The sequence below is a fragment of the Onychomys torridus genome, chromosome 9 (assembly GCF_903995425.1).
Source record: "Onychomys torridus chromosome 9, mOncTor1.1, whole genome shotgun sequence".
In the NCBI taxonomy this organism is placed as follows: Eukaryota; Metazoa; Chordata; class Mammalia; order Rodentia; family Cricetidae; genus Onychomys; species Onychomys torridus.
Window position 1 is genome coordinate 109982881 of NC_050451.1, and position 24783 is coordinate 110007663.

At 46.7% G+C, this 24783-nt stretch overlaps 1 protein-coding gene across 4 annotated transcripts in view; it reads left to right on the forward strand.

The window, feature by feature from the left end:
* Positions 1-3887: 3887 nt before the first annotated feature.
* The window catches only part of LOC118590873 (putative mitochondrial import inner membrane translocase subunit Tim8 A-B), an 84627-nt gene continuing 63731 nt past the window's right edge, over positions 3888-24783 (forward strand). For 2 of the 4 annotated variants that reach the window (XR_004945866.1, XR_004945867.1), the window contains exon 1: positions 3888-5140. Coding sequence is in view for 2 of the 4 variants with exons in the window: in XM_036198651.1 (XP_036054544.1) it covers positions 4817-5110 (294 nt within the window). In the remaining 2 variants the exon portion in view is untranslated. Of the gene's footprint in view, positions 5141-13183; positions 13421-22118; positions 22397-24783 lie in introns of those variants that run through there. The other 2 variants (XM_036198651.1, XM_036198650.1) reach the window with 2 other exon arrangements.

The window sequence follows — 24783 nt, forward strand, 5'->3', positions numbered from 1 at the left end:
CCTGAGACCTGAGAGTAAAACTCTACTCTTCAGCTCTGGCTCTGTTTAAAAATCTTGCACACACAGCTACATAGCCATAAACACACATGCATCTGCTCACTCTCTCACAACCCACCTGGCCCCCATCAGGATCTCATGGGAATATAGGCTGATTTGAGTCCTCAATGAAATGATGACTCCAGAGTAAACCCCTACAGAACACGCCCTAAGTACCAGTGTCTACCCTGAGTTTTCCAGCTGTGAACAGGAGGCTGGATCTTCTTCCTCTACCCTTCCTTCCCTGAACAGTTCCTTCTCAAACCACACTGAGTTCAGCTCAGCAGGGTCTAAGCCAAAAGTCAGTTCACCTTCTAGAATCAACCTAAGCACACACAGAACACTAGCTGATGCTATCGGATAATGTGTTTGCATTTCTTGATTTGTTTGACACTTACTGCTCAAGTGCCTGGACTCTTCCAGTAGTCCCGCTTTTCAGTTTTTCTGTGGTTCCTACTCAGGACATGTCACCTCTTAGCCTCAGCACTGTGAGGCCCTCAGAGTTCACTCACTGTCACCGTTTACTTCCTCAACTTGATGTCCTGTGCCCCTTCCCACTGACCACAGGCTATTCTTCCCTGGAGGTCTTGCCACACGTCCCTCCTCTGAAGCCTCCCACTTCTGCAGAACTTAGAACCCCTGTCCCTCCTTGCTTGTTTGGCCCTGGACAGGAACTCACTGGACTCATGTAGTCTGTTTCTCCAACAGAATGAGCCAAGAACAGTCCTAGGCTTTCCTCTAGTATTTGGCATCAAACAGTTGCTTAGGATGCTCTGCCCTGCTGGAAGCCACAGAAAAGCAACACCCAAGGAGGAGGGGGTGGAGCTGTCACAACAGCTGTGGGTCGAGGGAGGCTGGCATGGCTTGAACAGTCACAGCAGGAGCCACTAACCCACCAAGCTTGTGGGACCTTACGCCTCAGACTGGGGCCACCTAACTCTCACCTGGGGTCTTTTGCTCCTTTGCTTCTTGATGTTGGTACAATCCTCAGAAAAGAGAATACTAATGCCAAGCTCCAGGACCAGCCATCAGACTGGTGTGCTGTAAGCTCTTGTCCCACACCTGCCAGGGTTTGCTCCTTAGCTTTTGTGTGCGCCTCATCTCATGGTTCTTTCTTCAGGAGTGCAAAATATCCCACCCTCCCTGCATGCCCTTCTGCTCTTGGGGATACTGCTCATTGAGGCCTTACTATGAAGTTACTCTCTTGTCATTTCCCACAAAAAGGACCTGTCTTGAGACCAAAGAGGTATGACTGGAAAGGGTAAGATATAGTTCTCTTCAGGGGCAATCAATTATTAATAATACAACCACATGTGGGAAGAACTATCAAAAGGGCTTCCAGAATTCCTTTGACGTGTCTCCTCCAAATACAATCGAGAGAGCCATTCTGGATATATCAGCAGGTTTTGCTCAATGGTATGAGGTGACTCTGGTCTGCCTTCCAGAGGGGATGACATGATCTATGAGCAGGGTAAGGTCAGGAAAGCACTACAACAGAAGCAGGAGAGGCTGGACCCAAGAACCAGAGTGATGTAAGGGCATCTGCAATTGGATCAAAGGCTTTTCAGTACCCAAGAAAGTCCCTGCTAACTTACCTAGCTCACTAAGGGTATCAACACACAAAGATGTCAACAAAGGCCTGTTGAACAGCCTGCCACTCTCCTATCTACAAAACATGGAAGAGTGCCCGTTTGCACTTGCCCTTCTGAGGAAAGGAGTCTGCTTGTGGTACAAGATTCTATAGCTTCCTCCTGTCACACTCCTGCTAAAATGAAACAAACAAAAAGCTAGCGGATCAGCCAAGGTAGTGTCCCTGCCACAGGATGCTGCTCGGCTGTGACAGGGAGGGTGGGAGGAAAGTGCCCCCAGGAGGCCTGTTTCATTTCAGCTCCATTTCTATGTCCCCCACAGGCCGACATTCAGACCACATATGTAACAACGGAGCCATCAGCATCAAGGAATTCAAGAGCAGTCACTGTTCTGCTCTAACTGGGAGCAATGAGCCAGGTTAAGCATGAAGGGCTGTCTGGGGACTCACATATGCTCAGCTTTTAGGAGAAAAGTAGAGGGAGGTGGCCCTGGCTCCAGACTCCCTGGGTTGTGTGGTTTGGGCAAGGCGCCTTAACAGAGCTGGAAAGACACATTTGCAATCCAGATAGGCATTACTCCAAGAGCAGGAGTTCATGGGGCTGACTGACCTTCTCTTGCAAATTTGATTGCCCTTCACCAGCAGGGAGAGGCAAGAGGCTGGGCTGCCCTGTGGCCACTGCTGTTTTCTGCTGTTTCACAGCAGAAGTAGTTCTACCTACTATACCAGTGGCTAATAAACGAGAACTTCATACAACCATTGATTAAAACTGTGCCTCACTTATGAGATCGTTTGTCACTGAAATGTGGCTGTTTTGTTTCTTCAGAGGCTTGCTCTGAAACCTAAATAAAGCCCAATTCTTTCAGCAGCCAGCTCTGCTGCCTGGTTGGAATAGCACGTCCATGGCTCCCTGTGACTTGGCATAACTTCCCACATGCTCTGGTTTCCCATAGGCCAGAATATGTGTTAACACACCCCAAACCTGCCTCCTACTGACAGAGACCATTATGCCCAATTTTTTCCCATATTTAAATTGGGTCCCTAAATGATGCCTCCCAAATTCCAGGTCTGTCAAAGATAAGTTAGATTTTAAAAATTCGTATTTTGCCACACATTTCCTCCCCTACTGCCCACATAAGGAAGAGGTGAAACAATTTTTAGTGATAAATGACTGATACATTGATCACAAGCCTCACTGAGTAATGTCCTTCATGTCCTCAAGACAGAGTCTCCTTGTTAAATGGTGCCAACTAGGAATCCCAAGAAAAGCAAGATATTATGGGATGCCCCTCATACTCCGAACATTAATTATTCATTCAGTAAGCACTTCTTGAGTAGCCAGTGGTATCCAGCTATGCACTGAGAGTTCACGTGTATGAATATGATTACTAAATGCCTGTGTCCATGTAGATCCATAAGTAGCAACCTGAAAAGGCCAGACAAGGCACACCAAGGGAGAGAAAAAAAATAATTATTCCAGCTAAAATGAGGAGAGCCACCCAAGAAGAAAACATGAATTCTAATTGCCCAGAGTAAGTGTTCCAAAATGGCACCCAAAGGGTCTGGGTTTCAAAGTTTTACAGATTTCAACAGGGGAAAGAGTTGGGCATGTTGCTCAATGACAGTGGGCTCATGCAGCGTACACAAGCCCTGGATTCAGTCACCAGCACTGAGGAAAAATAAAAAGTCAGATTTCTTGATCCCTGACAAGTGTGATGGTGTTCACCTGTAACCCCAGATCTCTATGGCACAGAAGTGGAGGATTAAGAATTTGGTAGCAGCCTAGGCCTGCCTATCAAGCTCAGGGCGAGACTGTGATCCATAGAGTTTCCTAAATAAAATAAAACATTACATTTAAAAGGAACAAGAAGGGAAACAGAGCAATTGTGCAGGTAGAAAACAGCCTAAGAGTTTCATTGGTCGTCACACATCCAGCCGATAGTAAAAAGGGTTTGGGTGAGAGTATTTCTTACCTTTATGGCATCAAAGTCTCCCAAAACCTGTCCAACTGGGGTCTCTTGCCTTGTATTTCCTCCAGATTGAAAACTTTATGGCCTCATTCTTGTGACATTTTCTTAAAAAAATTTCTTAAAAAAAAAAAAAAAAGCTGGGCAGTGGTGGTACACGCTTTAATACTCAGGAGGCAGAGGCAGAGCAGAGGCAGGTGGATCTCTGTGAGTTCGAGGCCAGCCTGGTCTACAGAGCGAGATCCAGGACAGGCACCAAAACTACACAGAGAAACCCTGTCTCAAAAACAAACAAACAAAAAAGGTGCTTGCTCGCATGTATGTTTGCGCACCACCTGCATGCCTGTGCCGACAGAGCTCAGAGACGGAACTGGAGTTGCAGATGGTCGTGAGCTGCCATGGGGGTCTGGGAACTACCTCAGTCTTTTTCAAGGGCATTGGACTCTTAAACCGTCTGAAACTCTGAACCCTCTCCGGCCCTCTAGTGATATTTCCATCCTTCTTTTATTTCCCGTTTTTGACCAATATCTTCCCGAGTTAAAGAGCTGAAGGTCCAGTGGTCATGTTCCAAAGGGAAGAGGCCAGGCGCGGACGGGTAGGCGGCTGAAGCCATACACGAGTGTTGAGTGCATGGTGTCCATTCGCGGGGCCATGTCTTTTCATTCCGCCCCCATTTCGGAATGTTGGAACACATAAAAACAGAACAAACGAGGGGCAATCTAAAGTCCTGGCGTGAGAGCGCGCCTTACTCCCGAAGACCCCCTCCTAGCTGCACTCGAGCCTGGGAGACTGGGGGGATGGCGGCAGTCTGGTCCGCGGTCGGACACTGTCATCAGTTAGGACCTGGTAAAATGAGGTCCAATTAGAATTAAGAGCCCTGTGTAGGGCTTTTGTTTCTTCGCAATTCTAACTCCAGTCAAGTTTTATCTTCGAGAATCTCAGCCAACGGATTTAGGATAAACCACAGGTCACGAGAACACATCTGCCATCGCTTCGATCATTGTCTTCTTCATATTCATTGATCTTGACGGGCATTTCATAAAACCATCAGCTTGTTCGTTAAAAGATTTGGAAAGCCTTACAGGGTCTAATAGTGTGAACACTTTAAAATCTTTAGAGAGGCCGAGCCAGACCTGCAGGATGAAGTCCCGAAGCTGCCCGAGGCAGCGCACACTTCCGGTTCCTGTTCCTAGCCGGAGCACTTCCGCCCCTGCGGCTCGTTGGCATGGAGGCCGGCTGGTCCTCCCCGGTGAGCAGCGTTGACGCCGCAGACCCGCAGCTGCAGCGGTTCGTGGAGGTGGAGACGCAGAAACAGCGGGTGCAGCTGCTGGTCCACCACATGACTGAGCTGTGCTGGGAGAAGTGCATGGACAAGCCCGGGCCCAGGCTGGACGGCCGGGCCGAGGTCTGCTTGGTGAATTGCGTCGAGCGCTTCATCGATACGAGCCAGTTCATCCTGAATCGACTGGAGCAGATCCAGAAAGCCAGACCATTCTTCTCTGAAAGCCTCTCTGACTGATCTCGGCGTTTCCCTCCTTGGAAAAGGAAGGTAGGCCGGGAAATGAGCTCTGAGGGGGCAGGTCCCACTTCATCTAAGAATTAGGAAAGATTAATCTTTTTGGTGTTTGTGGGTCTTGAGTGCCCTGGGGGTTTGAGTTGTGGGTGGCTATTTCTTTCCTTTTTTAGATAGTCACTATGTAGTCCTGGCTGGCCAGGAATTTACTCTGTAAACCAAACTAGCCTGGAACTCCCGCATCTGCCTGCTTCTGCCTCCTGAGTGCTAGGGTTAAAGGCATGCGCCACCATGCCTAGGGAGCTACCGGAACTCTGGTTGTGTTTTTATCGTTATTTTATGTGCATGTGTGTGTTTCTGTGAGTGTTGGCCACATGAGTACAGTGCTCATGGGGGCCAGGAGAGGGCTTCAGATCTCTGGAGCTGTAGTTGCAGGCAGTTGTGAGACACACAGTACGTGTGCCGTAACTGAGCTGGGGGTCCTCCGGGAGACCGGAAAGTGCCGTTAACGGCTAAGCCATCTCTCCAGCCTGTGGGTTGTGTTTTAAAAGGTCATCTTGTGAAGTGACTGACAGATAAATGGAGAGCTGCGTAGGTGTGTGTGAGGCGGGACTTCTTTCGAGGTCCCCTTAGCTGCCGAAGTTTGGTAGTAGAGCTGCTTTGCACCGTTTGGGACCACACAGGTAAGTCCCCACTTGTGTGAGCTCATTCTAGATGTTCTATTATGGCAGATGGGAGTCAGGCTTGATGACACATGCCTTTCATCCTAGCACTGGGGGGCAGGTGGATTGCAAGTTTGAGGTCAGTCTGGGATATATAGTGAGATACTGGATTTCTTAAGAAATCAAAATTATTATTACAATTATGACTAAAAACTTACAAGATGTATCTGATTCTAGAAAGCTCATACCATTTTGGAACATATACTAATAATACATTTACGCAAATACAAGTCTCTCGAATGTTCAGGTGCCTTCTAGAAATCTCAGAGTTTTAAAGAATTTGGAGATATTTTTTTTAAAAAGATAAAGGAGTTTAAAATGCTTGATAAGTGTTACCTTGGTTAATCATTCAATCAAAGTCACAATAAAAAATTTTAAAAGGGGGCCAATGAGATGGCTCAAAAGGTAAAGGTGCTTGCCACGTGAGCTTAGCAGCCTTCATTTGATGCATGGAGTCCACATAAAAGTGGATAGAGAGAGCTAACTTTACAGCGTTGTCCCCTGACCTTTGCATGTGTGCCATGATACACATGCACCCCAAACAATATTATTAATTTTTTTAAAAGTCTTAAAGAAAATAAGATTTAACAAAAGCTTAGCTCTTTCAAGATGGAGAAGACTTCAGTAATCAGGACTGAGTGAAAGAGCACAGAGTCTTCATCCACTAGGCTGCTCCTGAGCCTGAGGTCCACTGGGAAATAGGGATTGGTAAGCAGATGGCCTTATTTAGAGTTTGGGCCAGAACTGGGCAGAGAAGCGTTCTAGCTTCTCATGGCCACTGCAGGTTTAGAGTTAGAGGGAAGAGGAACCCAAGGCTAAGATACACATGTGACAGGTTGGCTGTGACATAAGCCATGAGAGGCTCTCCCTGGAAGAAGGTGCTGTTAGGGTTATTCTCACAGCTGCATGGGGTGGTCGAAGCATGCGTGTGTGGGTTCATGGGGCTCCATGGAAAGAAAACTCAGAGGCACCTTAAGAGTGAATTTAGCCCTTGGCAGCTGCAGAGGGGTCCAGCGTCAAAGGACTGAAGCACTTTGCCTTCACCTAGGGCAGTTTTATTTACTCTATTTACAATTTAGCCAGTTAATTTCTGTACCTTCAAGCAACCTAAAAGGAGCTCCCAGAAATAAAATGCCAAGTGCAAATTACTTCATTTCTCTGGTACCATGGTTTTCCAGGTTTCTTGAACCAAGTTTTGCATAGGCCTTTGATCCTTGGGAGACTCTCTGATCCTTGATTCTCAGACAAGATTCACATAGGACCATAGGAGAAACTAAAGGTATGGTTAAACAAAGGAAGGATTAGGGCTGGGTGCTGCTCTTTGGAGCCAAGCTAGGAGCTCAACAGAAATGCAGACACAATGAGGTGCCCTGGAGAAAGTTTCTTCTTGTCCATTCCTCGTTCATGAGGGCTTTGGATGCTCTGCCATCTATTGCTGGACTGATGAGAAAATCCTGAAATATGTCAGTGCCTGGAAGAAATAACAAAGCATGTGTAGAAATGGAAGTCAGAAGACACCCAGTGAATGAGGTCACCTTGGGAGCTGGAAACACGGCTCAGTCATTGACAAATGTGTTGCCTTTTTGCTTCTGCTGAGAACCAGTGCCTGTCTGGTGGCTCTCAGCAGTTTCTAACTCCAGTCCCGGGACTCAGCATTCTCTCCTCACCCCTAGGAGCATTGTACACAATGGTACACTTCCATCCTCACAACAGGCTGGAGAGAGGACTTGGTGATTAAGAGCACTGGTTGCTCTTCCAGAGGACCTGCTTACGTTCCTAACACCCACTTGGCGGCTCACAGCCCTCCAGAACTGCAGTCTCAGGGGATCCAGCACACCCCCTTCTGGCATCCATAAGCACTACACACACATGGCAAACAGACATACATGCAGTTAGAACACCCATACACATAAAATAAAAATAAAGATTAAAAAACTGTGCACATAAAATAAAAATAAAGGTAAAGAACTGTACACATAAAATAAATATCTAAGAGAAAGGAACCTGCTCTTTGTAACTTCTCAGCTTTTGTTACTTTGGAAAGGGCTGACCTAAGAGAGTCCATTTTTTCCCCTCCCTCCCTCTTTCCTCCTCCCTCCCTCCTTCCTGTGTGTTGTTGTCTTGTTTGACAACTTCCTCCCTTGTCCCTGAACAATGTTCTCGGTAGACATTGCTGATCAACCGTCCTGTGTTTTAGTCTTGGTCATTTGTTGCCAGAATGAGATTTGTTTCAGTTGCTCTGACCTGATCCTGTGTTGGTAAGTGGTAGGTAGTGACGAAAGACCCTCTTAATCAAAGATTTGGTTTAGAAGGAGGGACTGTTAGCCTATATTTACCTGCAGTCCATTTTTTAAATTGAATTTTTGCTTTTCTTATGCTTGATAGCCTAGCCTCTCAGAACACTAGCTGTGGTTTTGTTAGAAGATATATTCCTTAATAGGCAACAGTTGCACAGTACTCCTGCTGGTACTTTCTGTTTGTTCTCTGCTTTGTACCTATAATCTGGTGTGTGTGTGTGTGTGTGTGTGTGTGTGTGTGTGTGTGTGTGTGTGTAGTTGCAGGTGGCTGTGAGCCTCCAAGTGGGTGCTAGGAATCAAACCTGGGTCCTCTGGAAGAGCAGCCAGTGCTCTTGACTGCTGAGCCACCTCTCCAGCCCTTGTCCTTGTCATCTTAACCATACAAGGTTCTCTCAGACAAATAAAATGACTCTTTCTTGGCCTGGTGTGGTAGTACACGTCGGTAATGCCAGCAGACAGGCCGCAGAGCAGCAGGTAGGAAGGTCCTGAGGGTGAATCCAGTCCAGGCCATGTACTTTCAGGATGGCCTGGGCAGCAGAGCAAGACCTGTCTCAGAGTAACAGTGGACATACTCTCCCTTGGAGCACTTTATTAAAAACATATCCCCATGTTTGTAACTTTCTTTCTAAGACACACCTCAGTTCCCTCACAGACAGTGGTTTCTTACTTGGAGTTTCAATCATAACCCTTAGCAGTCGTGTGCCAGCACCTTGTACAGACCAGCTTACAAAGTCTATAAAGTATGTGCCGTTTTCATAACACCCTCAAATGTGGAAACAGACCCAGTATATTTAAACTTGTTTAAAATAATAAAGCAAAATGTTGAAGTATGTAAAATTTCAACCTATGATCCTGATGTTTTGTTATTTTTGACTTATCTAGGAATGACCCAGACCTCAAATGAAAATGACTTAACCTGGTATAAATGCTTCTGTAGTTGTTTTGAGACAGGCACTCATTAGTCCTAAACTCCTGGTTCTTTTCCTCCACCTTCCACATGCAGGGATCACAAGCAGGTATGCCACACATGGCATTTAATTTATCATAACATGAACTTAAAGATGTATAAGCCATATAAACCTGTACATTACCATTTTTCAGAGTTACTAAGTTTTAGGAAGGATTTAGGGACTGGCAAGATGGTCTAAAGTTGTTCCTTGGCAAGCTTAACAACCTGAGTTCAATCCTGGACCCAAATGGCAGATTTTTCAAGTAGTCCTGAAGTACAAATCCCAGTTGGTCTTATTAATAAAAACCCAGAGTCAGGTATCAGGGTGAAAACTGAAAGATCAGAGAAGCAGAGCAGCGGCCACTAGTTCTTACCTGTACACAATCCTCAGCTGAAAAGGACCCCAGCTCCTGTTTCCTCCCACCTTACATTCCTCTCTCCACCCAGCCATATCACTTCCTGTCTCCACCTCCCTAGTGGTGGGATTAAAGACATGAGACCCCAAGTGCTGGGATCAAAGGTGTGTGCCACCACTGCCTAGTTCTGTTTCTGGGTCACTCTGATGAACTCACAGAGATCTGTCTGCCTCTGACTCCTGAGTTCTGGCCTCTATTATTAACTAGTGGCTGGCTTTGCCCTTTGATCTTCAGGCAAGCTTTATTTGTTAGAGCATACACAAAATATCACCATATTGTCCTCCGACCTCCACACATGTGTTTTTGTGTGTGTATGTGTGTCTATGTATAATGAGTAAGTAAATGTAAAGAAGAGAAAAGCATTTAGGTTAATTCTATTAAGTTCAGTTTTTTCCATATCATGAGTACGTAACCTACAAACACATGTATAGATAGAGGTTTACATATGCACTTAAGATACACATGTGTGCATTTATACACTAAATACAGATAAAATCTTACCACTTTCATTTTGGGTTTGCCGCTTGCTGGCTTATAATGGTCTTATGTCAGTCTTTTCATTACGTTTTTAGTGCCCCAAATTATCTATATAACCAGGCAATCCTAAATCTGCATTTTAAAGGTAAGACTTTTTGTTGAAGCAAGGTACAAAATGTACATCCTAAATAGATAGAACTTAGCCCTAAATATAACTATTTGCTTGGAAAAGAAGAGAGCACACAAAGGCCCAGGCTAGTTAAAATGTCAAAGGGGGAGAAGTATGTAGATTTAAGACCTTTTCTTATATCATGAGTCTGTAGAGAGCGGGTCACCATCAGAGGAGAAATGGTTCTCAGCTATGTTTTATAAAGACTTCAAGAACAGGAAGTTACAATGTCAGAAAGCCACACTTTGAAGCTTAGTTTAGCTGAGAAACATCATCCTTATAGTGTAGGTCACTTTATTACCTTATGGCTCCAGGGCACAGCCCTTTAACAAACAAGGCACAGAGCGTTTTCTGTGCCTGCTTGGGCTGGCTTTGGAAGGCATCTATATTTGTTATTTTCTGTTGCTGTGACAAAATACCACGACCAAAGGTGACATGAAAAAGAGTTTATTTTGACTCTGGTCCAGATGGGAGTCTATAGTGGCAGGAGAGGCATGACAGCTGGTAGCTGGAGCAGGAAGCTGAGTGATCACATATCCAACTGTAAGCATGAAGCAGAGAGAGGGAGAGAACCAGAAGCGGGGGAAGGCTATAAACTCTGAAGGCCCATTCCTAATGAAGTGCTTCCTCAGCAAGCCTCCCCTTCAAAAAACCCCATTACCTCCTGCAAACAATGCCATCAACTGGGACCAAGTGTTCAACTGTATGGGCCTGTGGGGGACAGTCCTCATCTAAATAATCAAGGCATCTTTACACATGTTAAAGCTTTTCTTGTTGAACTTTTCTTTTCTTGAGACTTAATTATGGGTATGTATGTATCTCTGTGTGTAAGTGTGTGCATGTGAGTGCAGGTGCCTGAGGAGGCCAGAAGGGGTCGCAGATCCCTTGGAGCCGGGATTGCAGGAGCTGCTTGACATGGATGCTCAGAACTGAACACAGGTCCTCTGCAAGAGCAGCATGTGCTTGACATGAGTGCTCAGAACTGAACACAGGTCCTCTGCAAGAGCAGCATGTGCTTGACATGGAGTGCTCAGAACTGAACACAGGTCCTCTGCAAGAGCAGCATGTGCTTGACATGAGTGCTCAGAACTGAACACAGGTTCTCTGCAAGAGCAGCATGTGCTTGACATGAGTGCTCAGAACTGAACACAGGTCCTCTGCAAGAGCAGCATGTGCTTGACATGGATGCTCAGAACTGAACACAGGTTCTCTGCAAGAGCAGCATGTGCTTGACATGGATGCTCAGAACTGAACACAGGTCCTCTGCAAGAGCAGCATGTGCTTGACATGAGTGCTCAGAACTGAACACAGGTCCTCTGCAAGAGCAGCATGTGCTTGACATGGATGCTCAGAACTGAACACAGGTCCTCTGCAAGAGCAGCATGTGCTTGACATGGATGCTCAGAACTGAACACAGGTCCTCTGCAAGAGCAGCATGTGCTTGACATGGATGCTCAGAACTGAACACAGGTCCTCTGCAAGAGCAGCATGTGCTTTTAACTACAGCGCCGTCTCTAGTCCTTCTTGTTTTAACTTACTGCAGGCTTTAGTCATTTTAGAAAGAGAACATCAAGGCTAGGGAGATGGCCCCTTGGTAAGGTGCTTGTCTGACGTGCACACACCCTTAATGCCAGTACTTGGGAGGCAGAGGCTGGTGGATCTCTGAGTTTGAGGCCAGCCTGGTCTACAGAACAAGTTTCAGGAGAAGTGTTACATAGAGAAATCTTGTCTTGGAAAGGAGAGAGAGAGAGAGAGAGAGAGAGAGAGAGAGAGAGAGAGAGAGAGAAGAAAAGAGAAAAAATACTGTACATGGTATCAGCAAAAGGGATGTGGCAACATGTGGTTCCCTGAGGCTTGAAGCCAGACAGCCTAGCCTAACTCCTGTCTGAGAGCCCGTGTGTTTCAGATGCTAGAGCTGAGGCCCAGAGGCAGAGTCACCTGTAGTCATCCAGGTAGCTGCTAACATTGCTGAGACCCAGACCAGCCTGAGGGCTCTAAAGCAAATGCTATTAAAGAAAACAAGACATGGCACCTCCCCCTTTACTACCCACAATGAAAACCAAACCAACTCTGTCACAAATGCTTCGGGGAGTGGAAATGGAGAATAGGCAGAGATGGGCTTCCTTATTTCTAGTGTCTGGAGCCTTTGAGTGCCTGTGAGCTAGACCTTCCAAGCAGAAGGCATATGCTCTGTCTTGAGAACTAGGGACTGCGACTCTAGGCCCTCAAAACCAGTGACTTACAGCTCTAAAACCAGAGGCTCTTTGTTTGTGATAGCGTGTGCCCGCAGGTTTTTGTGTGCCCGCCGGTTTTTAAAGCCTGCTCTAAGGCTGGACAACAAGGGACTTCATGACCCTAAACTTTCAAAGCCAGGGGCTTGGTTCTGGGTCTTCAGTGTCAGGAGCTTATCATACCAAGCTTTTACCACAGTGTCCCCCTTCCAAACACAGATGTCAAATGCATGTTCCTTGCCCTCTGGTCACTCCATGGTAGCCAGAGTTGATAACTTGCCAGCTTTCTGAAATCTCTCCTGTGGCAACTCACACATTGGTCCCTTTCTTTCATTCTTTCCTTCTTTCCTTCTTTTTCCTTCTTCCTTCCTTCCTTCCTTGTTTTGTTTTGTTTTGTTTTGTTTTGTTTTTCGAGACAGGTTTCTCTGTAGCTTTGGAGCCTGTCCTGGGCTAGCTCTGTAGACCAGGCTGGCCTCGAACTCACAGAGATCCACCTGCCTTTGCCTCCCAAGTGCTGGGATTACAGGTGTGTGCCACCACCACCCGGCTGGTCCCTTTCTTAAAATGTAATTAAAGTGTGTGTGTGTGTGTGTGTGTGTGTGTGTGTGTGTGTGTGTGTGTTGGGTGCGGGTGTGCCATGGTGCATGTGTGGAGGTATAACTTGCAGAGTTCTGGGGATTGCTTAGCAGCATGCACCTCTAGCCACTGAATCGACCCACTAGCCCTGTGCTTGTCTCTTTTGCAGTCTCTCCTTCCGTCCATCACAGCTCCTCAGAGTCTAATGCCTGTCACCTTTCCACTGCCTCTTACCTCCTCAGCGCAGGTCTCTGCTCTTGAATGCTTTCTGAACCCACCAGGGCATGACTGAGGCTAGAAGCCATGGAGTCCCGTCTACTTTTCCTGCAAGCAGCTCAACATCCACTGTGCCTGGGATGAACGCTGTAAATTGGATGTGGTGCCCAGCAGAGCTGTCTCTCAGGGACTGACTGGAAAATGCAGCCAGGAGCATTGCCAACATAGCCAGTTACTGACTGCACCAGCTGCCCAGCCTGGAGCAGGCTACAGTAAGCCATGCCATCTGGAGCTCCACAACTGTGTGCTTCCCGCACCTGGAGTAGTCTTCACGGAGTACCTGCTGCTGGAGTGAAGTTGTCACTTACTAGTGTGACTGGCACTCCTCACAAAAATGGCACAGCTGAGGCTGCAGTTGCCAGTGACCCCCTGATTGCCTCATGGAGTTTCAGGGACGGCAGGGGTGATCCTCATACCCTAGTAGGGAGACAACAGCAGTGGCCCCCAATCTCAGCCTCCTTTCCTACCCATTCTGGGAAGTTGCAGGCTTCCACTCCTTATCTGGGAAGAGTTTGTAATAATAATAATAACAATAACAACAATAATAATAATAGAAAGTAATAACAATAGGAGGAGAAGGAGCAGAAAAGGAAAAGCCAGGCATGGTAGTGTTCTATCATACCAGGGAGAAGCTGGGGCAGGAGGATTGCTGAGAACTTAAAACCAACCTGCTTTACAGAGTGAGTCCAAGGCCAGGACAGATTAAAAAAAAAATTTAATAATTTATTTTTATTCTATGTTCATTGGTGTTTTGCCTGCATGTATGTCTCTGTGAGGGTGTCAGAACTCTGGAACTGGAGTTACAGACAGCTGTGAGCTGCCTTGTTGGTGCTGGGTATTGAACCCAGGTCCTCTGGAAAAGCAGCCAGTGCTCTTAACTACTAAAAAGATTTTTTTTTAATGTGCTTACTATAAAGACCTAACATGAAATTTAAATTCCCAGGTAAACCTTGCCAAGCAGTACTTAAAACTCAGCCACATGCCCCCAGAGGATTGGGTCTGTCCACTGGGTTGGTTTTTCTTCCCTGCACTCAGGAGAAAGTGACAGTTTTGTTCTGCTATTACTTCTCCTTTTCTGTCAGTAATTTTGAAAAATTTGTGTTCAAGTCACCAAACAGGGCAAGAGCCAAGAGAAAAACCCGCCCTTGATTCTGCCTACAGACCAGACCTGTGTGTCCACCACATTAACAGAAGAGCAAAGGGAGATGCCACATGAGAAGTTCAGATCAAGAGGACAGCTGGGGAAAATTTCACAGGAAAATGCCCCACTGAGAAATTTAGTTAGGAAAGCCACCTCTGGGGAGATCCCTGGGCTGGGCTCAATCACTGACCCTGAGCTCTCTAACTCCCCGGCACACAAAGGATAGAATCAGCACGGGATGCACTTGTGGGGCAGGCTTGTTAACAGGCCCAGCTTTGGGGAAGCAGCATGTGGTGCTCAGGCCACATGGTGCCTGGCTCCAGCACCAGGAACCAGTGGGTGTTTGAAGTGAACACATTTCTTTTTTTTTTTTTTTTTTTTCCTACAGCTTTCCTGTCAGAAAGGTTCAACCTCAAAGGGGTATGACAGGCTTCAGGACACACTGTCCCAAGATATGGCATGCTAGCATCTGAGAAGGCAGGAAGGTCACATTTAACATCCCTTGCTCCTCATCCTTTAGCAGGTCAGAAAACCTTTATTAGCCCTGGGTTCTATTCTCAGTATTACATAAACTGGACTTGGTGCTTCACACTTATAATTCCATCATTTGGTAGATGGAGACAGGAGGATAAGAAATTTAAGGACATTCTTGGCTACATAGGAAGTTTGAGGCCAACCTGAGCTAGAGACTCTGTCTCAAAGAAAAAAGCAGTGTATATTCATTGTACAAAAAAATGATTCCATAATGACATCTTAATATATGTATACATGCATATATGTGTGTGTGTGTAAGACATATATATATATATATATATATATATATATATATATATATAAAATACTCTTTACCCATATTAGTCTCCCATTGGTCTCCCTTTCTTCCCAAATTATTTCCTTTCTACTCTTGTGTCTTTTTAAAGTTCACAGTTATGCAGACATGCGAAAATGTGTGACATTTGTCTTTCAGAGTCTGTTTTATCACATTTAACACGGTGATCTGTTTTATCCGTTTGTCTGCATGATTTTCTTTATGATTGAATAAAACTCCATCTCATGAATGCACCACACTTTCTCCATCCCTTCACTCACTGATTGGCAGCTAAGTTGATTCTAAAGCTTGGCTATTATGAATGGGGCCATGATAAACAGTTGTGTGGGTACCTCTCCTGTACACTGACTGACTTTGCTGATTCCTTGGTTGATACCCAGGAATGGTATTGTTTTCTTCATTTTGAGGCACTACTGACAGTTGGCAAGTACAGTTGAGCAAAAGGGGGTGATATGATTCTCTCTAGACTCTAGACTCTTCTTGGCCTCTAGGGTATGGTGGGATGAAGGCTTATGACCTATTTTCAGGCCAGCAGGATAAGAGAATTCTCTATGGACAGCTGTCTTACAGAGAGGAGAAGGGAAGGGCCTTTCTCAACTGCCAAGTTGCCGTATTTGGGGCATCACAATATGAGCCCTGGTAGTTGTGGGTGTCCATAGTGTTAATAGTTGTGATTCGTTTGGTTCCCAGCATTATATCCTACCTGCCTGTAACTCCAGCTCCAGGAAATCCAACCCCCTCTTCTGGCCTCCACGGGCACCTGGACACATGTGGCAGACACTCACTCACACATACACACACAACTCATGAATCTTTGTGTTGGAGGAATGGCTCAGTGGTTAGAACACATCAGCTCTTGCATAGGACCTGAGTTCAGTTCCTAGCACCCGGGTTAGGCAGCTTACAACCATCTATAATTCCAGCTTCAGGGACTCAAACACCTTCTGGCCACAGAGGACACTTGCATTCCTGTGCACATACACAAATACATAGATAGTTTAAAAAGCAAAATAAATATTTTAAAAACTGACAAAGATATAGCTCAGTGTTAGAGCATTTGTGTTAGCGTTTGCAAAGCCCTGGGGTTGGCATCTGGTGCCACCACAATTATAATAAAGATAATGATAATGATAACATGTTTTGTGGGTTTTTAAGTTAGGATCTCAGTTGGAACCCTAGGCTGGCCTGGAACTTAATATGTAGCCTAGGTTGGTTGGCCTTGAACTCATGTTGAATGAGCTACTATCCCTGGCAATAATAATAATTAAAAAGTAATAATATTGATAGGCTGATGTGGTAGCCTACACCTGTAATCCCAGGAGGCATCCTGGAATACATATTGAGATGAGAGCCTGTCTCAAAGAAGGGGGAGAATATAAATATGTATAGTTTACTCAAACTTTGCATTGAAATCCACAGTAAGTTTAATTTTCAAAATTGTGACAATATATACAATACAAAATTTACCATTTCATCTAGTGATACTGTGTTTGAGAACATCTTCATGGACCATATTCAGAAAAAATTTAAGCTAGGTATGGTGACTCTCACCTGTAAGCCCAGCACTTGGAAGGTGGAAACAGGAGGATTCCTGGGAGTTTAAGGACAGGCTGAAGGATACCATGACGCCCATACCTGCCTGGGCTAATGAGTGAGATCCAATGTCAAAATTTTTGTGCTGTTTTAACCAGTTACAGAATGAAAAGAAAGCCCATTCTCTGTATGGGGTGGGGGGGCTGTCCTAGAACAAACCAGTGTGCCAAAGGACAAGTACACATCAGTGTACTCAGACACATCAGTGATGTTCCCACCAGGAGCTTGAACAGACCTTGACATGGGCTTCCAGTCCCTGGCCCATAGCTTACTGATGATAAAGGAAGGGCATGCTCTTCTGCCTGAGTCCAGCAGCCTGTAGAGGGAGCTAGAAGTAGTGGTACACTCTTCTTAATCTCAACTGTGTTCACCCAAGGGTGCCCCGTTTGACCCTGTCTGCTTTGGGGTCAGCCAGGAATAGTAGAAACCTAGAAACTTAAGAGGAGCTGGGGAAAGGACCTGTGGTTTGACATTTTTCAGAATTCTCTTTTGTGTGTATGTGTGTGAGAGGGAGGGAGTATGTGTGTGTTTCAGTAGTGCTTTTCATGTGTACAGCTCAGCGGAGGAAGAACTAAAATAGAAGGGGCCACAGAGAGGAAGGAGGGTGCTAGGAGAGGGCGGAAATGTGCTCAGAACACTTGATGATCTCTAAATCTGGTGCTCTGGAGGGTTTTGGATGGGTAGTTCAAAAGCAGGTCCCCACCCCCACCCCACCTGAAACTTTCCCAGCCTTCTCTGAAGCCTTCCAAAAACCCCAAGCTCACTCTAGCCTGACTACAAGGTCCCCCCAACAGCTCAGGGAGACGGGGTCCTTGGAGACGAGGATCTAACTTTAGAAGCCTCCTGACTCCTGACAGGCATCAGTACCTTCCTGCAGCTTCAAAAGGCAAGCCACGCCATGCCACTGTCCCCTCCCCACCACAGGTGAGACCAAGGTCTCATTTTGAGTAGAGGAAGGTGTGGCAGCAAGGGGAGGGGGCAAGATCCCCGCATCTTGCTGTGCTTGACAGCACCTGCTGAGTTCATTTACACTGCAAGTTTCCTGGGGACCAACTTGAGTAGAAAGAAACAGCCAGGAGGTTACTGGGAGAGGGACAAGACACCTTTTCCCTTAGCCTCTCTCTCAACTAGACCTCAACTAGAAGTGCCCACCTTTCACACGCCTACAGTGCTACCCACTGCCCCAGGGACTCTGTTCCTCACCTGGTCACTCTTCTTCTACCCTGTATGACTATGGCTGAGAAGGCTACAGGGACCCCCACTGTAGGTTAGACTCTGTCACAGCAGGGGCTCTTCCTTCAGACACCTGCTATGTAGCATGATTACTTTGTCACCTCTTCTCCCATGGTCTGAGACTTGTAAAGACAGTCCATCCAGATTGATGCTGCCCATTTCTGTCACTTATCCCTAGAACAAGGCTTACCTGGGAGCTAGTACCCAGGACCTGAGCCAGTGGGGGCTGGGAAGGCAGGAAGGGATTGGAGAGAAGGTAGGGAGGAAGGAGGAAGGTGCAGAACAGAGAGAGGACTGGGAAGGTGGGGTCCACAGAAATGAGGCGTTCCCGCTGGCTTTACACCCTTCCCACCACTTGTAGACATTCAGTGGATAGTTTCAATGTCTGCCACCTTCCTTTTAGTGCTCTGGAAAGCACATCTCACAGCTGTCAGAGACATGTCACCTATATAACTGTAGACCTGAAGGAAATGCTAGATGCCCCAGGGAGGGTCTGATCCCAGTGACAAGAGTGTCTGCTCAGATGTTAGTGCCAAGAGAGCCCATCTGAGGACCAACAGCCCCAGAGCGAGCTGCTTAACGTGGTAGATGGCATCCTTCACCTGAGAAGCATAAACTTCTTGTTTATCCAATATTCTCAGGGTACCTGTTAGAAAGTGGGCGCAATTCTACTCTGCCATTACATGTAATCGAGGGATAGTGTACACACCAGTGCACTCTTATGGGTGATTTGGGACTTTTAGCAAATGTAAAGTTGTAGCATTGTCACCACAGTCTGGTTCTGGAATACTCCCATCATCCCCCAGAGACTGAAGTTGCACAGTTCCAGTCCAGCCCAGACTTGCCTTGTCTGCACATTTCTTTCTTTCTTTCTTTCTTTCTTTTTTTTTTTTTTTTTGGTTTTTTGAGACAGGGTTTCTCTGTGTAACTTTGCGCCTCTCCTGGAACTCACTCTGTAGACCAGGCTGGCCTCCAACTCACAGAGATCCGCCTGGCTCCGCCTCCCGAGTGCTGGGATTAAAGGCGTGCACCACCACCACCCGGCTGTCTGCACATTTCTTATGCATAGAAACATAATTTGTAATTTTTTAGTCTGGCTGCTTTCACTGAACATTATTTTCTTGAGGTGTATATTATTGCTGATTATTAATCATTAATCTCAGTGAGTGACACCAGCAGAGAACTTGATCACCAGAAAGGGAAGACTAAGAAGCAGAGCAAGAGTGATAGAGAGCCAGGGACAAGATTTTCTTCTTGTCACACTTCGCTGTTCTCCTCCCCCAGCTGGGCCCCACCTCCTGAAGTTCCCAGGATCACCCTGATGGTGTCCCCATCAGGAAATCAGAGCTTGAGCACAGGAGCCTGTGGAGTCATTTCATATTCCAACCTTAGCGCTGTCCTAGAGTGTGGGAGCTGTTGACTGTTGACCTTGTGTCCAGCCACCACTGGGCTCCCACAGTCCATCTCCAGCTGTTGTCTTGGGTCTTGGAAGTACATCCTGTCACCTGCAGCCGTGACAGCTCTGTGTCGTTGTACCTGGTCCTCCTTGGGGGGACCTGACTCCAGGTGTGGAGGAGCAGCAGTGGGAGGACCGCACCCCACGTGCTTCCCGGCTAAGTGTCAGCTGTGGTTGACCCAGGGTCTGTGGGCACCCTCGGTCCCATCAGTCGGGGCTTTCTGTGCCTGGCGTGCTGAGCATTTTATCAGCGGTAAGCCTTATCCGATGCTTTCTTGTCTATTGGCATGACCAGACACTGACAGATTCTCTGATGAGAGCCTGCACTTTATTTGTTGAATGAACCTGTTTGTCATCAAGCGCTCATCTGTGTTTAGCTCTCAGACTTGATGAGAGAAGAATTTTTACAGGAACTAGAGGCTAAATCAGGTCACTTACATAAAGGCAGCCAGTGAGCATAGAGGGGAAAAAGACAGTGATAGCTGTGTCCTGGCCATAGGACCATCGGTGGGGGAGTCCCAGTGGAGAACGGTTTTCAAAGAACCACTGACCTTATATAAAATGGGGGGAAAAGAATCTTGAGAAGAAGTCTAGGTGTGTTTAAAAGAAATGATTTGATAAACAGCTTGAAGTGATTGAACTCCGTATCTGAGGAGACTCCTGGGTGCTGGAGCAAGACAGGACCAGATCTGAGGCTAAATTTCCTAGAATAGAGAGAAGCAGCAAAGGACCCAGAAAGTATGAAACCAGGGAGCCTGAGTGTGATGGTTCCTCTTCATCATCAGCTTGGCTGGGTTCAGCATCCTGGAGGCACACCTCTTAGTATGTTTTTTGAGGGGCTCCAGATAGGTTTAGCTGACTATGGAAGACCCACCGTGCATGAAAGCACACCATCCTGTGGGCTGGGGTTCTGGACTGAAGAAAATAGAGGGTGGGGGAGGATGTCAGCTGAGCACCAGGATTCATCTGCTTCCTGACTGCTGAAACAATGCAGCTTCTGCCTCATGTCCCCACCCCACTTTACCTGGTGCAGTAGACCACATGTCCTCAAACTGTGACCCAGAGCAAACCCTCTTTTCCTTGTTTGTCAGATGTCTTGTCACAGCAACAGGAAAGTAACTAATGCACTGAGTGAGCTTGGGGTGAAGGAGGGCAGAAGGGGGTGAACTCTGGCATGGGGCAGGAGGAGAAGAAGGGGGACTGTTGGTGAAACTATTAAGGCCACTCCACGTAGTTAAAAGGGAGCTTTATTTTGTGGGGTAGCTTACAAATGAAGGGGTAGGTTGTAGGGTCTGGGAAAGGTATGGCGCAGTCCGGCGGTGTTCTCTGGAGAACTCTACTGGGTCTACCTCCAGCGTCCAGGGTCCCGGAACCAAGAGCAGCCTCTCCTCTCGATCCTGGGTCTTCAGCGTCCTCTCTCAGCCCTGCCTTGTGGGCGTGACCATTACCGAAGCCTCAATGGGGGTTGGAACTTCCAGGCTAATAATTAACTGACAGATTCATAACATGAAGGGTGTCAGCAGGTGCTGCCTGGCTAGAGGAAACAGCTAATTGGGAGGAAGCCTTTGGAAGCATCTTGTTCTAGGTCCCTTCTTGCACTACTAGCTCAGCTTCTCATTTTATTTTCCTTCTCTGTTGATAAAACGCCAAATTCTAGCAGTATATTCAACAATTAAAAAAACAACTGTTGAGATGTGCATGCTACAACCAGAACTTCAAAAGCATAAAATTTAGTGATGCCAGATACCAAAAGGCCCTATGCCAGAGCTCATCCCTGTAGTGGGTAACCATTCCAGCCTTGGTCTGGAAGTTCCAACCCCCATTGAGGCTTTGGTAATGGTCACGCCCACAAGGCGGGGCTGAGAGAGGATGCTGAAGACCCAGGATGAACTTAGTGTATATATATATATGATCTTAGCTAGAATATATTAAGTATTAGACTCAGGTTCTTTAGGATAGGACACCTTTTGGGATGATCTTTGTAACATGCCACCTACCCACGTTCTAGACTTCCCTGGATTTTAGTATGTGTTTTTTGCTTGATATTGTTTGCACTGATTGTAATTCCAACTTATCTAGGTCATTATCCCTCATTACTCCTGGAAAATATTTGATAACCATTTCTTTGTATATAGTCTTGTATTAGGTTAGAACCTTCTTATTTAGACAAAAGGAGGAGATGTACTGGGTAGCCAAAAGTCACTTCCCAAAAGTCCCACCTCTGAACCACACCTTTAGTGTATTAGCCTTTGGGGAAGGCCACATGATATCAAAACTATAACAGGTGCTTTGTTATTGCTAGTATCTCAAAAGGCTGGATATGTTCTTTGCTACTTTTAATCATGTGCTCTGAGACCTACATCCTGGGTATCAGAAAATATCCTGGTGGTGGATCCTAAGGATCTAGCTCCTTGCAAGTGACAGTGTCCTGTTGTGGCCTTCAGCCTTGGCTTCTCGTGTCCTGCAAACACCACTGAGCACCTTGTGTGTGCTGGACCAAGGATGAGCACAGTAGAGACCACCTGTGGTGGAGGAGGCACAGAGCAGATAATTCGAACTGCAAGTCTGAGTCACAGCTGAGAGTGCAGGGGGCTGATGGAAGGTCATACAGTTTCTCATGGGAAGTGACATTTGATCTGGCTTTTTCAGGATCTACAGAGAAACATGCACAAGGACACAGGACTTTCCTTTAACCAGAAAAATCCCACATCAAGAACATGTATACCTCAGCTTAGAGTTCAGAGAAGCAAAAAGCAGAAATTTCCCCTGGCTGTGGGGTTGAAACAGGAAACTACCCAGGAACCCTCTGCAGACGGACCCGGGGATTCCCAGCTCCCAGGACAGGTGGACGGTTTTCACAAGAAGCATTCTCCTTACAGCTTCCGCCTGTGCCCCGACCTCTTGAAAATGGAAGCTCCACGAGGCCACCGGTGCTCGCCGGTTTGCAGTGAGACCCTAGCATGTGTGCCTGAGGTGAATCTGCCCCTGGGAATTATTCATAGGCCGCATAAAGAAATCTTTCAGAATTGATAAGGAGTCTTTCTGTACTTGACAGTACAGTGCCTGCCTTCTGGAGACAGAAGTCATCACTGCCTTGAGCAGGTGGAATGCCTCATATCTGGGTTGTTGAGGTGTGAATAATGCTGCCTGTGCCCAGAACCACACATGTTGGTCCAGGGGACTGTAAGGTCTTAGCTGGTGCTAGAGCTACATAGGTTATGGATTCCTTCCCTCAGAGGGGACCTGAGCTAGAAGGGCAAGCCTCATATTGGTAGGGATGGGTTTCCCTGATCAGTACAGGAGAAGAAGGCTATTTCTACAGTTCTCTATTACTTTCAGGACCATTACAGGCTGGATGGTCCTCCCTTCCCCCATGCCCACATTAAAGTCCAAATTCCCACAACCTGAGAAGGTGTAGAAGGTCAAGTGGACAGAGCCTGATCTACTAGACTGATGCTGGTGTTAAGAGGAGGAGATCAGGACAGAGAATGATGGCAGAGACCCAGGCAAGGCAGCCTCAGAGGAGGCTAGCTCTGCCTGTGTTCTCACCAGGGGCATGCAGGCTCCAGAGCTGTGAGGAAAAGCATCTCTGTGGTGGAAGTAGCCTGGTCTGTGGTACTTTGTTACCCAGCCCGAGCAGATGAACACAGCTCTCAATGAACACCCACATTCTGTCACCACAGGAGTAAATGTAGATGCTGGCCAGGAGTCATTGGTTAGAAAGGCCCTGTCACTCCCCAGGGGTTATTTCAGTATTGGGTGACCTGGCTGCCTACTGGGGACAGAAAATGGGGTTTCAGAGTTGGTTTCCCAGCAGCCCAGGCTCTGCCTGCTGATGTCAGCAGCTGCCTTACAGTAAACACGGTTTGTTGGGGCAGATTTTGCCTGCCCAGAACTAGTCTTCATGGAGTTAAATGGCTCATGGCCTCAGGGACATGAGTGGCTTTGGATGTTTAGAGGAAGACATGAAGCTCAGACTGTTACTTGGACTTTTACCTGGTTTATTAGACACACTCTATGGTAGTTGGACCTTTTTGTTGGGACCGCAGGCTCCCCAGTAATGACACAGAGACTTATTGCTAATTTTAAAAGCTTGGCCATAGTTTATAGGCTGTCACTAACTAGCTCTTACAGCTGAAATTAACCCATTCCTATTAATCTACATATTGTCACGTGGCTCATGGCTTTACCTGTCCTCCAGCATGTCTTGCTCCCTCTTTGTCTCCTGGCCACCCCCTTTCTTCTTCCAGCATCCTGTGTGCCTGAAAATCATGCCTAGCTATTGACCATTCAGCTTTTTGGCCAAGTACTTTTTTTTTTCCTTTGGTTTTTTCAAGACATGGTTTCTCTGGTGTTTTGGTGCCTGTCCTGGATCTCCCTTTGTAGACCAGGCTAGCCTCAAACTCAGAGAGATCCACCTGACTCTGCCTCCCAAGTGCTGGGATTAAAGGCGTGCACCACTACCGCCCGGCTATGGCCATTCAGCTTTTTATTAAATCAATCAGAATCACACATCTTCACAGTGTTCAAAAAGATTATTCCACAACATTCTATGGTACAAAGGGAATAATAAAGTGAGTCAGCTTTGAAGTTTCAGGCACTTGGCAGCCAGACTTTAGGCTTCAAGTGCATTTTGCTTACTGACTAGAAATTTGCAGAGGACTCTGGAAAGGCCTGTGGGAACCCTGCTCACTTGCCCTTCAGCCCTGGCTGGGCTCTGCCTTTTATAAGTCAGAGCCTTTCTCTCCCACCTTCCACCAGAAAGTTTCTGGAAACCTGTTGGTTTCCAAAAGAGTTACTGGTGGTCACAGCTCCTTTATGAAACTTCAGTTAGATTATACTCAAACCCTGTCTTCTGTGGCATGGCACCTCCCACTGACCACACTCCCTGAGTGTAAGTTAGCTCCCCAGGGCCTGAGCTTGGCAGAGGAGAGTACAAAGAGGCATAAGTTTTGCTATTTGCTCTCTGGGATTCAGTGTCCACAGCCACCCCTCAGAGGACCTTTATGAGGGGTACGTTCACATGGACTATACTTGTGACACAGTGGCCACTAGATGTAATGTCCCTGCTTTCCCCTCTCTCTTAGTTATGGTTGTTGTATTGCTGTGAAGAGACACCGTGGCCATGGCAACTCTTACAGTTCAGAGGTTTAGTCCATTGTTATCGTGGTGGAAAGCATAGTAGCGCACAAGCATACATGGTGCTGGAGAAGGAAGGAGCTAAGAGTTCTACATCTGGGTCAGCAGACAACAGGAAGAGACTAGGCCTGACTTGAGCATCTGAGACCTCAAAACCTACCCCCAGTGACACACT